The sequence below is a fragment of the Megalops cyprinoides genome, chromosome 15, assembly GCF_013368585.1.
Source record: "Megalops cyprinoides isolate fMegCyp1 chromosome 15, fMegCyp1.pri, whole genome shotgun sequence".
Classification (NCBI taxonomy): Eukaryota; Metazoa; Chordata; class Actinopteri; order Elopiformes; family Megalopidae; genus Megalops; species Megalops cyprinoides.
This window is the reverse complement of record NC_050597.1, coordinates 15,799,503-15,817,559: the sequence shown is the minus strand read 5'-3', so window position 1 is coordinate 15,817,559 and position 18,057 is coordinate 15,799,503. Positions and strand designations below refer to the sequence as shown.

The 18,057-nt window shown below is 37.6% G+C and overlaps 1 protein-coding gene across 1 annotated transcript in view; it reads left to right on the top strand.

Annotated features, from left to right (window-relative positions):
• si:dkey-192p21.6 (uncharacterized protein LOC565246 homolog) overlaps positions 1–12,855 on the top strand; it is a 46,384-nt gene extending 33,529 nt beyond the window's left edge. The window contains exons 14-17 of the mRNA XM_036546543.1: positions 1,467–1,544; positions 8,696–8,766; positions 11,076–11,188; positions 12,674–12,855. Of these exons, the coding sequence (XP_036402436.1) occupies positions 1,467–1,544; positions 8,696–8,766; positions 11,076–11,188; positions 12,674–12,855 (444 nt within the window). The remainder of the gene's footprint in view (positions 1–1,466; positions 1,545–8,695; positions 8,767–11,075; positions 11,189–12,673) is intronic.
• The last annotated feature ends 5,202 nt before the right edge of the window (positions 12,856–18,057 follow it).

Here is an 18,057-nt window from a genome sequence, read left to right as displayed (position 1 = left end):
TGATTCGCTTATTGTCTAGCTGATATAATTCAGAAGCAGATACCATGAATTTGACTGCAGTGAAAAGCATTCATTCAATTGTTTGTAAGTTCGTCTCTAAACACACTGTTAAAACTTCTGATTCAGATTTTTTTATTGCTTATTAACAAACGGTTGCGTGCAAAACCCCGTCATGTAAGGTTTCCATTTAAATTTAATGAGTGAAATTGATCTTCAATTAAGAAGAGGCCATAAAGCCAAGGCCACTCTCAAAAGCAAGCCCATGATGGAGACATGTCTCCCCTGCACCAGCTTCACACAGATGCAGCTGCTCGCTGCTAATGAAAGAGCCCCCAGCCGCAAGGCGAGGACGGATCTATGAGTCGCTGGCAGACGGAGACAGTAAGCTGCTCCCACTTTGATGGTGCCTCCGTTGCTTTCACACAACAGCTCTGTAGAGGGGATTTGCTGTGCAAATAGGCCACATTGTTTTATTCCCAGCAGGGAGGAAAAGTAACCGCACAGCGTTGAGGTCGTCCGTCAGTGAGTGCTACTCAACGCGCCAGGTGTCTGCTCCTCTGTCTGATCTTAATGTCCTCGGCTGAGTCCTATTAATCGTCACCGAATTAATCAGGGGACATGGTGACTCGCTGCTTACATCTGGCAGAGCGTGCTAAGAGAACCTTGATCGCTATATCAGTGAGACTGCCACTGCCTCCTCGCTGGGAGAGACTTGGCTTCCACTGTAAAACAAACTGTAACAAACACCACAGTAATGGCACCCCATTTCCACATAGTTTTATCCATTACAACCTGCTAGTATGAGTGTGGAGATGCTTTCATATTTCCCACATGTGCACTAAACAAAATATTTGTAAGTGTCAAGATAGAAAAGGGGCCTTGATTTGTTGTTGTTGTTTTTTTTTTTTTTTGCTGTTATTTCTGATGCAGTGTTATAAAGCAGAACTCCGTGAAGGACAAGCTTACCAGTATCCTCATCTTATAACTACTCTTCCTACTGCAGTCATGAGGTGTGAAGTACCAAACATGGATTAAATTAAACTATTTCTGTCCTGGACTAAGAACTATGAAATTCCTGTCATTCTGTGATCTCAATTAATACTTTATTCTTACAGAGCAGAAGTCTCTGTGCAGAAGGGTTTTACTGTATTATACATTTCTAAGACTACTAAAGGTAGTATATGGACAGGAGCACAATACACTTTAGACATTAGAGATTAGCATCATTTAGTCATGACCTTTCATTAATATCACTATTGGACAGTCTAAAAACTCATTAACCCCAAACGTAAACCAGAACAGCATCATATTATTTCTCATATCTAAAAGTGAATAACTGAATATTGGTGAACGCTTATGACTTCCCATTCCAGAATGTATCCTTTAGTTTTCTTTAAGTAGCCTACTCCCTCTGAATAAAATGTAATCATTGCTTCAGTTTATATGATGTATGACTATTTCCACAGGCTGGGAAGATCCTCCTCTTTTACCGTAGCAGGAATTGCAGCATCCTGAAACGTTTCCTGGTCTGGGCCATCCTGCTGGTATGACCCTCCCATTTCAGTAAAATGCTTACAGTCCAACTTGTGATATTCTTTTTTTATCTGTATTACAATACAATTGTTTGTGCATAGGTTTTGTAAACTACCCAAACTAGCAAAGCGTTTGCAATTTTTTAAAATACCATTTCTTATAATGATCTGCTAAGAATAACAATTATAATGAAAGTAATAATGGAAAACGGTAAGCCTTACTTACCATGTGAGGTCATAACTTGTATTATATACAAATGTTTATTTTATACCAGTGTTTTGGACTTCACAAATTGAGGGCTCATGTTCTATGGTCCTCTATGTAATACGGACCTGTATGGAGACCATCAATGAAGAATGGGGAAAGGAGAGCACTGAAAAGGAGAAAGCAAGCTAGTAGTGTACAAGCAAATGCCATATCAGCTTGTTCTTCAGACATATGGAAAAATAAGCCCTTTTAATAATACAGACCTGTGAGTTTGACATTGCGCTAGAAGCCATTGGATGCTGTCGGGGGTTTTATTATTTTTGATTGCACTCATTTGTTTTCTTCAAAATAAGGTGCACCAGATGAGATGTGTTAGAGCACATAGATGTGTAGAGCATCTCCTGGGAAAGGCTCATGTGTTGTGTGAAATTACATGTTTTTCTGAACACTTCACATTGAAGTTAAGCATTTTCACCAACAAAACAGACATGAGGAAATGCAACCATTCTTTTGTAACAGTTTTCTGTTTTTGGGTTTGCTAAAAAACAGTAATGGCCGAGTGAAATTTACTCCGCATGCTCTGCTCACAGATGTCTGTTCACACAGGCAGTCATTAGCCACTCTGTGCCCTGATCCCTTGTGCTGGAATGCAAGTGCTGACAGAGAGGAGCTGTCTGCCGAACAACCTTGCATCCATAGAGTTACAGCATTACTAAAGCAGACCAGCATACTCTCTGATCAGCATTTCCACTTACTATCTGTTATGCTGTCCTGAACAAATACACTAATAGGGAATCTAACTTGATCTGCTTATTAAATCTGTATAGCTGCTGCCTTTGATTTAGAAGAATATTTGTAGCCAGTGTGATAGATAAACTTGCATCAATAACTTCTTTCAATGGCCACTTCTGATCTAGTATGCCTATAGCTATGTCTGAAGCACCACATCTTCACTCTCAGGAGGGTGTTGGTTGAGTGCATCAAAGCTTTAAAGGTTTAACATTACAAAATCCCCTTGGTACGAAAAAGTATGGTAAACGGTGTTCATTCAAAATTACCATGACACCCTTCTAGCCACTAAATGCATGATAGCTAACCCATAAAGTAAAAACTGATAACAGCCATTTCTAATGTAGTACAATGTCCATACATTCAGATTCATCATTTTGAATATAAAATATTAGAGGTTCTTCCAGGTTGCAGATACGTATAGCTATAAAGCAGTTTATAGATTGATATCACTTACAAAAAATCCATAATTTACATAATAACAATAATCATCATCTTCAATGTGATGGGAATGATTACAGTTAAATGTTAAGATCATAACCAAAAGACTAATGATATTGCTAATATAGCACTATGATCTCATTTGTAAAACGCATTGCCTATCATACTCAATTTGACCGCAACATTGTTGTGTGTGTGAACTTATAACAGGTTGCGATGTCCATGGCCTAACTTTCTTCTCTGCTCACTAATACTGCTCAACAAAAAAGGCTTTTGGGTTATCCTGCCACCTACCTAGCTAGCATGCTAACAAGTTAGGCTCTGCTTATAGTCACTGTACCAATTCTACAAATCACCCAGCACCTAAATTGCAAGTTACCCAATAGACTACTTTTTAATACAATATTGCTATCTAGCTACCTATATAAGAAATGGTTTACTCAATTCTTGTATGACTATCTGAGCATAACAATATTCTGTCTGACTCCTTTTCCAAATTGCTCATGCTGGCCTATGCTAATTAACTGCTACCCACCTACTAACTTATTATAGCAATTAGGGAGGCCATGACTGTGACATCAGTGACAATATGAATGAGCAGAAACAAACATTTTCAACAAGCCAGTGAAATCACAGATGTTTTTACTGGGTGTAGTTACTAGCTGAAGTGGAAAAAGAAAATACCCAGTGTACTTTTTTATTTCTATTCATGGCTATTCATGGCCCCTAAATGACCAGAGGTGACTAATTTGAAAAATAAATTGCTGAGTCACACATTATATGGCCTGACCATGCTCACACACTAACAAGGCCATTTCAATAATGCTCGACAGAGCCATACCGACGGTAGTGATCATCAATTGCCCATCACCTGTCTGTACCGCAGTATTTTAATTAGCTAGCTAGCCAGCCACCTTCCTACCTAACCATGCTCTTTCAAACACGTTGTTTACTTAACTAGCTGCCAAATTGTGACTTCCATTCATCACACTTAACACACAGCTAGCTAGGTGTCCTTGACACTGCAGATGTTCATTTGCAGACGTTCCAAACAATGTCTGTTTATTCTTGATAAAGTCTGATGCAGCCTGATAAATGAGTGTATATGTCTGTAGCTGTGGTCACAACAGGGAGTCTATGAGCTGGGTGGGTAGGCAAACAATATGGGCATGACTCATCTTTTGAACTACATCAATTCAAATACTTCATATACTTCAAATGAATACACAAATACATTCAGTCCAAACTGAAATTATGGTGAAAAAAGGGTTAGGGCTAAAATTTAGGCTTGATACTTTATTTACACAAAGCATTTTAGCTTTTGAGTGTTTGAAACAGTTTATGTGAGGTGTCCTAAGTTTAGTATGCTGTAACTTGGCTTCCTTGTGATATTAATCAATTTAATGGCAGATCTAATCTTGCAACTGTTTTTACAAATATATAGAGAATATCTGGTTTGTGCATGACAGGAGCTTTGTACTAAACACATTTTTGTGGAGATAAGAAGCACTGTACATGTAAATGAGTGGACATTAGTGTTGTATAAGATGTGATGACTGCTCTCACATTGCTGGCTGCTCCGACAAACAGAAGTCAATAATATAGCAATTAAAGTCTCTCTGGATGGTGCTGCTTCTTTAAAATGACTAAAGAGATACATTCCTTTTTATATAAAATAAATACTGTCATTTATTTTGAAATCCTTCCAATATATTTTTTTCACTTCTTATGTTAATGGCCTTGGAAAACCTTGTCCAGCTTCCTCTGTGGTTCAAGTTTCTTTTAAACAATATCCTGGGGGAGTTCTAATAGAACTTTGGATTTTATGGATTCTAATCAAGTTAAATCTGTGGTTCTGAGTAAAATATTGGAGACATTTGTAAACATCTTTGTCAAGTTAGATATTTTGTCTGAGTCTGCAAAAGGTTAATGACTCCTCTGCGACACCTGTCTGTCTTCTGTATTGGTAGATGGAAGGTTATTCTTTGGACTGAAGTCCAAGTTCTCACATCTGTTGTGATTATTGCATTTCAATTGGCCGTTGGAAGCAGAATGGCACTTGTCATCCATCTTGTTTCTGTCAGTGGTCACTGCAGTCCGTCAGTGATCTAATGATCTCAAGCCTGAGCAATCCTATCTGTTATAAGTGCCCCAAGAAAGTGTTGTGCAGCCAATGGGGTTAAATGTAAATAACAATAAGCACAAGTGTGGGATGTTTGTTCATTCTCAACTACCTGAGTTTGTGTTGTATAGTATTTTGATGTTACAAATGTTTATTGAAATTTAAATGAACATTTTTAATGCTAATGAAGTACTTTAGGTACTTTAGGTATGTAATTGTAATTGTATGGACAGAGACATGGATAGAGGAGTATGACAGAGCACTAATCACTAAATCTAAATGTGAAAGCATAACATTTTATAGTATGTAGATGTAATGACTATGGAAATACATGTTTACAAAATTCTGTATATTCCTATTTATTGTATATTCATTTTTGTTAAATACATATTTTGTTTATACCCCTCTCTGTGATCAAGGGCAAAAAGCAGAAAGAAAATAGTTTCATTGCAGCGACTTCTGTACGAAAGACAATACAAATATATTCAAGTGTCATTACAATTTTTTTCATAATCATATATCTTTTTCAGAATCATATATAAACTTACATTTTTAAGATGAAGCAATTATTTAATTGCTCATTGGCTACTGGAGATCAACATTCCATTTAAATAATTAAAATCTTTGTAATTCATTCTAGAGCTGCATTATGCATTTCATAATAGAAATTGTACCGTTTTATGTTAGATACAATTTACTGCACCATCAGAGGCTACAGAGCCATCATTTTGGCATTTGGGGATTTTAAATGTAATATTCCCCATCCCTGTGGCAAATGTGTCCATTATATTTCTGTGCATTGAATCATGTTGAATATTCTGGTGGAGCATGAGGCACATGGGTGCTGAAATAAATTAGATCTATTACCTCCTACCTTCAGGCTCTGGGTGATGGAATAAACTGCCACACCATAAAAATGATGCCCTGACAAAACACACTGTACAGTATCCTACTGGCTTATTTGTATTTACCAGTGTGTCCCACACAGCACAGACACAACATTTCAGGGCTATTTTACATTTCCATGTAGTTTGAATGTATGTATGTAGAATGAATTAGTAATACCATGTGATTCTGTTGCATATTTTTCATGGCGGTGTTAATAATATAGTATAATATAATTAGATTTTTCTAAATGCACATTTCCACACAAGGTATATATTATGCATAATGTTATGCACATTAGAGGGCAATCAGTGAAGGTCTGCTAAATGTACCCAACACTTATTGATAGGCTTACCGTATGGCTGACAGAGATTTTACTATATTTACCGCTCTTCCCTTACTGTCATAAGATCCCGGCAGTGCAGATGGCTCTGTTTTCACTGCGCTGTGTCTATAGGGTCAGATGGTGGTTTAGATGTGGGGGCTGTGTGTCCTGACGAGGTTATGTGGACCACAGAGGTCACAGAACATGAAATGACTCTACTGATTGGTGCATTTACCTCACTAACAACCACCTTAAAGGGTTTATATTTTTCATGTACGTCTCCTTTTCAGCATAGCATTTAACTGTGTATGTTTTTTTCCCCTGATGGCAGAATAGAATCAGAACTCATCTCTAGTCTTGAGGTGACATTATTGATGGCTTATTTCCTCAGACAGACATTTCACTGAACATTGACTCAAATGAGACTTTGACCCACCTACTTGTCAAACACATACAGTGCAATAGGTGTTCATTTTTTGTGTTAACATTTCTACAGCTTTAATTACGGACAAGGTCCCTGATTCTTCGTGTCAGATGTAACAACCACCTTTTTCAAAACTGTGTTTTGATCCTCAGCCTCTCTTGCCCTAGTTTCCTTAATTACTCATAACTTAAAACAGATTACAACATCTATCATACTAACAAGATTTCCAATTTGTGAAGTTATGGCTGATTGATGTCTTACATCTCTCATGTACCCTCCACTGGCTACACCTCCCACAGGTGCATTTGGAGTATATGATGCAGCCAGCCTGGAAGTGAAACAGGGTTGTGGAGTGGGACATTTGGGTCACACTGTTGTTGTGTAAGGACCTCCATGGTGAGACAGGTTGGACTCCAGTCTTTCTGAAGCTTCACTGCCCTCACATTCTAATAAACAGGACGTGGAGTTAATTAAAACTCAACGATCAGGGGTCGAGGGCGAGAGATTGGAATTGAGTGATTGCCCCACATACCAGTCGCGCTCCACATCCAGGCGAATGGCCTCAGGACTCAATCTAGCTACAGCCATGCTATTTCCAACCCATTGATTCTGACATGTATACAAATGATGGATATTCAGCTAGCCAGTGTGCTGATTTCTGATCGCTAGTCCATCACAGTAAGGTTACTCTCCCACAATTAAGTGAAGTGCAGGTCTGTAGAGAAACAAGACTATGTTCAAATGAGTTAAAACTGCTTCATAGCAAGAGGTCGCACTAACACATCCATACACATTTGCATTTACACTTTTACATTTTATTCATTTGGGAGACACTTTTATCCAAAGCAACTTACAAGTGAGACAGAGTACAGCACAAGCAAATAGCCATTTAAGGAGTCAACATTCATATAGATCTGTGAACCAATCATAGTGTATTTCTGAAAGTATTAGAAACTGGTTCATTGCTAAATGCATGTCAAATATTTCTGATTTCTGAAAATATTATCTACCAGTGTATTTTTTTTATATAATCCTGTAAATGCTCTTTGAAGTGTGTTGTTTTCCTTTAATCATGATCACTGGTGTAATTAGCAATGCTCATGTACCATGTAGGAACACAAGAGCCTAAACGTGATGCAATGTGTAATCCAAGCTCAGTCACCCTGTGGTGCTCTCCACACATCCTGACAGGCCCCACCCCCAGGGCTGGGAATGGCAGAGGGAAAGTAGAACCAATACCATGTGATCATTGAATGTGAATCGAGAAAATCTGTACCACTGTATACTGTATTATGTATTTATTATATATGGCATCCATTGTGGAAACACACTTTACATTGTGTTGCATGATCTCTGAACATATTAAGCCATTAATAATGCATTCTGAAAATTTACAAAACTAAACCCACAATCAGTCTTTATTTGGACACAATAAGATTTACCCTGAGTTAATGTACACTATGAGAATGCAAACCTCAGTGTACAAAACCCAATCCAGGCATCCCACAGTGTTTTCACACCAAGCTATGTTATTCATAATACTGTACCACCATTGTAGTGGTTTCTTTAAAAATGGGTTTTGATTTAAGATTACAAAGGAAATTGGCAATTATGTATTGATTGGCACCAAAACCGATCACAGCATGACAAGGGCATCTGCATCTCAAGTCCCTAAGTCCAACAATATCTGCGATGCTTCTTGTATCCAATAAGAAAATTTGAAAAGTCAGAGCTATCTGGTACTGTTAGCAACCCTCAGACAGAGCGGTTAAATCCATTCAGGTCAAGGTGAGCTACAGAGTATACTCCCCCATCTCAGGTGGATGAGGGCCAGGCCCAGTGACTCTCAGTACTCCATGCATCAGACACCCTTCTGGTTCTGCTGTCCTTTGTCTCAGCCCAGTCCAGCCAGTGTCTCTTCCTTTATTGCACTGCATTGACTCAAAATCCGTTTTATTTTCCCCCTCAGGGAGTCGGTGCAGCCATCCTCTCTAAGTGCACGCGAGACCAAGGATTTATACCTGTCAATAAAAACCTATGGTAAGTGCTTTCTGACCCTCTAAATCCAGCCACTTCTCTGTGGAGAAGAGGATGAGCTTCCAGCAGGCACAAATCACTGCCCGCTAAAACACACGTTTACTTACTTCTACTGACAGATACTATGGTAAATAATCACCAGGCCTGTCAGGATGGTGAGGCTGTGAGGGTGATACATTCCCTGACAACATCACTCTGTTTTACTGCCAAGGAAGGGAGCGTTTTATTTCTCTCACTGTAGCACGGGAGAAATACACTCTATTTGCTGAAAGGCGCTGAAACTTCATCCAGTCAAATGAGCAATGTGTCATATTGAAATCAAACAAGCTCCCGATATACTGTACACTATACTGTCCCCCAGCTCTCCCTGTGGATTCCAGTAAGGGTCTACAGGAACTGGATTGTGAGTGTTCACTTGAACTGAGTGGTCACAATAAGGTCAGAGCTGAGTGTTTAAATCTATATACATATTAAAGTGATTGTTGTCAACCGGTATGCATTTTCACAACCTGTGTTTACACTGTCTGGTGAAAAGGAACAATACTGTATACTCTTTATCATGAGGCATTAGTACAGCTACTTTGATTTCTTTAGTAGTCATATTAATTTGATAACAACCAGCCTGGAAAGGTCCTGATAATCACAAATAGAGACAGTAAAGTTTAACTTTGTCAAATATTATCATGAATGCCCCCGCTACAATGTGATCACAGCCTGAAATGTCCCGATTAAATAAATGTCAGGATAACCCTCTGAAAATCTATTTTTACCTGCTTTTTACCCTCTTTTTCCTCTGGTTAATTAGCCTGTAAATGATCTTCGAAATGAAATATGAACATTATTATGCACTGCCACTTGGCTGTATGGGTACAGAAATGTTGTGAAACCACCTCTTGTGTCCCAAAAATTAGGAACACTAATGTAAGCACTGAAAACAAATGAGTCTCTCTTTTAGTCTGCATTTGTGTGTGTGTGTGTGTGTGTATGTGTGTGTGTGTGTGCGCGTGCGTGTGTGTGCGCATGTGTGGTTGAGCGTGTGTGTGTCCTTGCGCCTGAATAATTGAAACGGTCTAAATATCAAGGTAAGTTTCCTACCAAAGGCTGTTTGCTCCTTGCTAATGGGATGCTTTAGTAGTGCCGACACACTAAATGCCAAAATGCATTTGCCAGTCTCCTTTCCCATTACCTGTCGCCTCATTATGGGCAGTTCATCATAGACAGGTGATTAAGCCCTCCAGGATGAATCCCTGTCCTCGTTTTCAAAAGTAATTAACTCCCAGCCAACAGTGTCTGCTGCCAAGTGGCACTCCTGTCTTTTGTCCTTGCATCAGGTTCTTCCTTCCTGTCAGAGCCAGAAGTCTGGGTGTAGCCATTTTGTATTGGACAGTAATAAATCAAACGTTCTTGCACTTACAAACAGACAGAGACACGGTCTGCTGGCTCGCCTTTGCATGGCATGTGCCAGGAGTCTGCTCATGACAGCCAATGCTCAAGCTACCAGGCAGCCTCTGACACTGGATAGCATATGTTGTGATGTCATTTGGCTAGATTACAGTACGTGTTCATCTATTTCCAAAACTGTCTAAGAACATGTATGTTGTGCATATATGAAATGTTTATTATGTGAACTCTGTTGTACATCATGGACACTGCTGTAAATGACACTCATAGATTGTATTGACTAAAAACATGACTTTGAAAGTGCCTGCAGCTTCACATTATAATGTAATAAAAATGGTTACATTCCAAGATGAGTGACAACTTAATGCTGCATTTACCAGAAAGTATAATGGGTACGATCCATTCTTTGTTCCATGAATCAACCATCAACATGGTCAGCTTCCCATGTCACTTTTTCTTGTTGTCTGTAATAGTTTTCAGAATACGTAGTCAGATGGACAATGCTGTTTGAAACAATGTCTGTAAATTCCAAGTGAATAGATTTATCACTGATGAAGGATATTGTGATTCTGGCCACTCAAACAGGCATTGATCATAAAAATTGACCTAATTATGGAAAATATGGGGAAATAAAATTCATACAACTAGAGTGTATTAGCAGAAAAACAATATCAACATGGTCGTGCTGCTGAGGAATTCAGCTGTTACTCTTGGTGTGCACACTGTGAATATGAATTTAGGTCATTAAAATCAAGGATGCAGCCTCTTATTAAAAATGCTTTCATTGAGATTATTGAGACCCTAATGGACATCCCTCTATTGATTTACTCAGAAGACCTCAGTGCACCAGCATTATAGTTTCATTCCTTAAGTTTCATTTAACTGAAAATTTACATGTTGCTTTCCACCAGGTCTCTCTCATATGTTTTCTGCATGGGCTGTTCTTCCTTCCTACTGCTGGGTCTGATGTACGTCATCGTTGACATCAAAGGCTGGTGGGGCGGCCAGCCTTTCATATTCCCAGGTGAGGCTTAGGTGAAGAAGGCTACCTGAAGTTCTCTATTAGCTGACCTAGCAGCAAGTGCTGACCAGGGTAACTCCCTAGAAATTCAAAAGTGATTTAACACTATGTATTGAACATGTAAATGAGGTGTTTATGCTGAGAACTGGACTTTGTGAATGTTCTTCCACCGTCTCACCTTCTAGACCCCATTTTTCATCCTGACACAGCTGGCAAGAACATGCTGATATCATACATTTTTTTCTTCAGACATTTTATTTCTTTACCCCCAAGTTTGAATGCACATCTCGACGTCTTTTTAGAGTAGATTAGTTGCACAAGCTTGTAATTGGTTAAAATGCATAATCAGCAAAATGACAGAAGGTAAGTGATTCTTGAATGAGTGCATTTTTCCAGTGCACAACACAAAAAAAATCTGAAATTATGTACACTGATTTACATTTACATTTACATTTATTTATTTAGCAGACGCTTTTATCCAAAGCGACATAAAAAAGTGCATACAGTAAGTATAGCGACAGTACGGGGACAGGATGTGTACAGTTCCACAATGAGACAGTAGTTCTCAGCTGAGAGCAAGGTCTGTTTGAGGACACAGTACTATCCAATTTGTACAACTACAGGGTATATGTATCAGTATACTTATGTAACCTGATATTATGCATGGCATATACTTTCAACATTAGCTAATTTACAGGTGCTGGAAGTACTGAAAAGTCAGACAGCCTTGCGTTTATGCACAGCACTTTGATGAAAACCAGCCCCCATAGACTTCAAGGGGAGGTTTCCGTTTTATACCACTACATTCACTTTGCAGATGAGACTCTGAGTTCCCAAGGATCAAAAACTGACTGGAGATCATAGCTGATAGCTTTAGACTTAAATATGAGCTGTTTTGTGTTGAGTGCTGTTATGAGCTTTTCACTGCTTTAAATTTTCAGATGAAAACTGAAACCTACCATAAAGCGAGAACAGAACACCAACACTTACTGAAGTTAATTTATTCTTCATGACTTTAGCATCTTGATATAATTGATAGCTGAAGCTGATTCATAATTCTCATATGAATCATACTTTCTGTAAAATTTCTTATGTCAATTTTGCAGTATGCAAAACATGAATGTTGACATAAACATCATATATAGTTTAAAAAACTGCCAGGTGAAAGATTTGTCAAGTATTTAACCAACAATTGTTCATCAAATAACTTGAAAGTTTTCAAACAATTCAAATCTTTGTACTTAAATAAATTTTAAGTCATTGTCGTGATCCAATGTGACAGCTGAAATATCTGTGAGACCTGTCAAATGTTTCAGGGTGGTAATATTGTATGATCCAGCACCAGACTTCCATTCTTTTCAAATCATGTTTGAAAAGAGTGGAGGTCTAACAGTTGCCTTTTACTGACAATTGTTAATGGCTAACAGTTGCCTGATACCACCACCCTGTTTTCATATACAAGCTATGGTCTTATTTGAATGTCTACAGGGATGAACTCCATCTTTGTGTATGTGGGACACTCACTGCTGGGGGCCTATTTTCCGTTCAGCTGGGAGATGAAGTTTACAGAGAATCACTGGGAACCCCTCTTCCAAAGTCTTTGGGGTACCACTTTGTGGATCTGCATTGCCTATCTGCTGTACAGGAAGAGCTTTTTTCTCAAAATCTGATGGTAAACCAATGGAAATACCCATGCTAATACCTCTTCTCATTTTCATTCTGTTGCACTTTCCTTATGCCATGTTTTCATTTGAATATCTATTAACACTTTAGTGTTTCATATAGACATATGTAAAATATTTTATTAAATGCTCCATGAGACTACCTAACAGCATGTTTAAACATGCATAGATGTTATAACCACTTTTTACAACTGATATGAACTGCTGTTGAGCGTGCTGCATAAATCATTTTTGATTAACTTTGATGTAATTTATAATCAGTATGTTTTAATAACAATCATAATAAATGCGATTAAGTCATAACTGCTCCTATGAATTTGGAATTGTTGAATATTGAAGTTATTAGTGAATTATTAGTAGTGAATTGTTATGAATGTAGTTATGTAGCCCTTAGCACCCTATGTTGTGCTTAGTTAGACGTCATTAATAATCTCTGCATATATTAAAACCATTAATGTAAAGTGTTTACTATAAACATGTTTAACTATGATATCAAATATTTGCCTCTTAAAATGACATCCTAAGATAAATAAGCACTTAAATGTAGATTTTTGCTCAGTGCATGCTAAAGGTGAATTGTGTACTCAAAACATTACACTATTTAACATTATCTTTACTCTGATACCTTTGGCAGAAGTCCCCAATGAATTTAAAACACCATGCAATCAAAGTGAGATGCATGTAATGAAAGTGAATGTTGTGTTTTTTCCTGCTCTTATTCTGCTGCACAATTACGAAATTGGTAGCACTGTTAAAACGAGCTGTCTAATTTATTGCCTTGCATGTACACCCAAGATGTTTTATTTGGTGTCAGTTGTGTAGGAATTGAATGGAGCAATTAAATCAAATATTCTGAAGTGGTACTTAACAAATTAGAAGGAGTGATTCCACCACTTGTCAGCCCCCATCGTTAGGCAGTTGCCACGGCCACTCCCACTTTCAGTAACACAGTGTTGGGGCCATCTGCTCTACTAAGACCAGAGGTTTGACGGGGGTCAAACTTGATCTTTCTCCAAGGAGACCACCATCATTACAACGATCATTCATGCTCACAGCCAGAAATACAAAAATGATGTTAAATTAGATAGACAAAGTTCAATACAGTTTGTAAATTCTTCCGAATAGGAATTAATGCCTCACCAAAATTCATGATTTTAAAGGTTTAGAGTTAGTTGTCTTCCGATTATTATTTTACAGTTGTGTTTACTCTTAAAGTTATCATTTATGTTACAGAAAACATTACACTGCATAGTGCTTTAATAGATACTAGATGTGTATTTGTCCAATTTAATGTAAAAACACATACTGTATATGGTCTTTATTGGTCATAGACAGTGCAGGTGCACGTAGCTAACATTACATAATGCCTTTAATTAAAACATCTTTCTATCTGTCTTTGATTATTAATCTGACCTGGTCGGATCCCTATTTTTGCCTGTACAGAAGTATAGGTATGAACAGAGTGTGAACATGATACAGCATAGGCAGAATGATGTGAAGCACTTTAATGCCGTCAATATTGCACAATGACATTTGATATACTGACGGTGACAATATATAATGACATGCTTCACAAAGTGTCTTGCAGTAATACTATTCTTGAAGCTGAAACACAACTGTCAGTGAGATTTGATTGACTGATCCCGTTTAGCACAATTTACAGGGGTCACAGTTCTGCATTTATTGAACACAAATCTGCCTGTTTGCTTGTTGCCAAGCATCAATTATCTTTATTTGAAAAGGGCCTAAGACACAGTCATGTATGTGCTACCTACTCAATTACAAGAACATAAAAACAATTATGCAGTGTGTCTCTGCATTATGCACAATATTCAGCTAATGATAGATTAATCAGCCAACAAGTATAAGGAATGTGGATTGAAATACACTAAAAGAAAGATTAGGCAGCAGTCACGTTTGTTGGTCACTGGTAGGACTTGGATGGGAAATATTCTGGGCAGAACAGGTTGATGCTGGAAATGGAGCTGGTGCCAGTAGGGGGCAGTCTTATGACTGGACCAATTATAAAACTTCAGGGCAGTAATGGGAATGTTGTGGTGTGATATCCCTTTAGAATGAAACATTAATCCAAGGCAATGATTGTCTTGAGTCTTGATTTAAGTAAAGAACCCACAGCAGTTACAGCAAAGTAGCAGGGGGGTTCCCAGATGTCCTGGTTACCTTCCCAATCTGGCCATCTAATCAACCCCCTCCAACTGATTGGCTATGTAACCCTGCATACTTAAATGGATTAATGAATTGCCTTCCTCCCTCTCCACCTCTGCAAAATGGCTGCTGGGCATTACCCAAGTGGGTGCTTTGCGCTGGTGGTGTCAGCTTCCTCCCCCACTATAGAGTGCTAGGGAATCCTTGAAAGGGATGACAGGAGCTGTATAAATGAAATTCATTATCGTGACACTCCTTTGGCTGTGGGGCAGAATCTCTTGAGAGGATCTTGTGAAACAGTAATTGTGAATTATCTATGCATATTTCCTTTAGCATTATTCCAGTTTGGCTGTGGAGGATTTTTTTTTTTATTTTACCAGCATAGGTCATTTATTTGAGATTATTTCCTCTTTTTGTTCAGATGAGCTTCAGTAACTGTTGTTTGTAAACTATATTCACAGTATATACTGTATATTACATACAACAGTGTTGTTTTGCCTAATGAAACCCTGTTTCATCTATCTGGTTTGTCACAAGAATACCAATAATTAACTCTCAATTAATTCATTGTTAATCCAACATTATTAGCATTTATTACTGTGTCTGTCCAAAATTCCGAAATCCCTCACGTCTTGCAAATAACTCAGGGGCCGGTCATGGAAACAAGTCAACTAATGTTGTACAGCATTCTGCTTGATGAACATTCATATTGCATTTATAAAGAGTGTGCACTGTCAGCACAAGTACCATAAAACAATTTTCTGTTAAAACAGGCATTGCAAAACATTTTATGTTAACACTAATATAACTCATGTAATAAATTAACAGGACCTCTGTTGTTGTAGGTTCACCCTTTCTGTATACTACTGCAGTTAGCTGCTAAAGCATCTAAGGTCCTTTCTCACTGTGCTTAATTTTGTCATATCGTAAATGTGAGTATAACATTTTTGGATAATTCTTTGGGATTTAAATATGAGAAGCCAGCCTTTGGACTGAACATCATAGCGAGATCTCAATAACATAAAGTCTGTAAAAAATAATTATAAAGTTGATTCAGAAATATTGCTAAATAATCTAAATGATATTATTAATTCAACAATATAATTTGAGCTTTGCCCAATGACAAGAGGAGCAAATACAAGATTGTGGAGTGGGCAATCCCTGGTGGGCTTTACTCTGTAAGTGTGGCATTGAACTGAACAGGAAACTGTTCTGGCTCCAACTATATGTCTGAAGTGAAAGACTGACTCTTTGCCCCAGACAGCTACTTGTGAGTCTGCAAAAACGCTCTGTGCCTTTACAGCATCCATAGTGTACTAAGATTCTGGCACAAGCTGCTTAGTTGAATGGAACTATTATGCAGTGAATTTTTCAGCATAATTAATTAACCCAATGTCTTCTATTTAGAAATATATAAAAACACTCTTACTCTGACCATATCAATATCACATTGTTTCATCAAAAGGTGTAAAACAAACAAAAAAGTCAGGAGTACTATTCCACATGACATGGAACTGCTGCTGCTTTTCCTTATCCACATTGATTCACATTGACCATGTCTCAAAGTGATCATATGACACATGGAAACATGAGATTTTTTGCTACGTGTGCACATGGGTTTAGTCATTTCCTTTGTTATATTAAGCAATGTAGAAAAAATAACAATATCTTCCTGAATTCTGTGGAATATGGAAAACGTAAGAAATGGTAGAACATTTTACAGGATACACTCTCATTGTTTCTGTTAGACATAGCTCAGTCATCTGTTTCATATATTTTGTCTGGGGTCAGTCTGGGAGCTTAAAATGTACAATAGGCCCCTGGAGGAGTCACATGACTTGGTCACATGATTCATTTTCCCATGAAGGATTACCAAAAACCTCTGTATAGGCATTTTGACATGTTTAGTTTCATTGAATATGATGGCAGTCAATGTCATATTGTGTGACATATCTTACTTTTACGGTATTTATGTTATACTGAAGAGCATGACTTCTGTCTGCCCAGAATCCAGAAGGTGTTCAGACTGAGCTAGAGTTGTACAATGAGTACCCATATTTCCAACAATCTGTCAAAGGAGAGCTTTCAGCATTTCAAACAAAAATGAATATACATTTTAATGTACCTAAAAGGGTTTCCATCATACTGACTCTCAACAAAGAAACAGTTGGACATAATGAAAGCATAATAAAAACATTGTCATATAAATTGTCGGGAACTGAATAAAAAAATAGAAGTTTGATGTGTTTATATAGTATTTTTCATAAATACAAGAAACTATAGGCTAATCTTTGAAGTCTGTTGCTTCTACTACCCCACACTTTAAAAGAGAAATATTACCCAGCCATGTACATAGTTGGTTGAATGTTTGTGTCAGAATGTATTATTCTGAAATATAAAATAAACATTTCTCCTCCCCCCAAGAAATGGAAAGATTTTATAAAAATATAATCAGTCAGGCAAATGGTACTCAGTGCATCAGTATGTTAGCACCTTGCAGGTCATGTCATGTACCTGTCATTACTCCAACAAAGCTAATAAAACTGGTCTAGCCTCACTGTCGTGCATCTTTGGCAAAGAACACTTTTGGAATTCATTGTCATGAATCTGAAATGATCTTTTCATTTAATCTTTAAGTATTACACAATATCAATTATATACACAATTAGATACTAATATCTAATATTCAAATTCCAATATATTTTATCACTAAATATTACTTTTAGTTGTTTGCTTAAAGAACTTGCACATTTATTGACTTATTCAGGAACATCTCCATTTTGTACATAGATTTACTTTTCCTGAGTTAAGTCATGTTTACTGTTGTGGTTTTCCTTCTTGGGTGGTATCGTCTTACCTATATTTTACCATAGGACTTAACACATAACCTGGAAACTGATTACTTACCATACAACCTGGAAACTGTTTCCACTATGTTCATGCACATCATGTACATATATACATATCATGTATCAGTACAGCATACATCTGTATCCCCATTTGCTGAACATACAAAAATGTGAT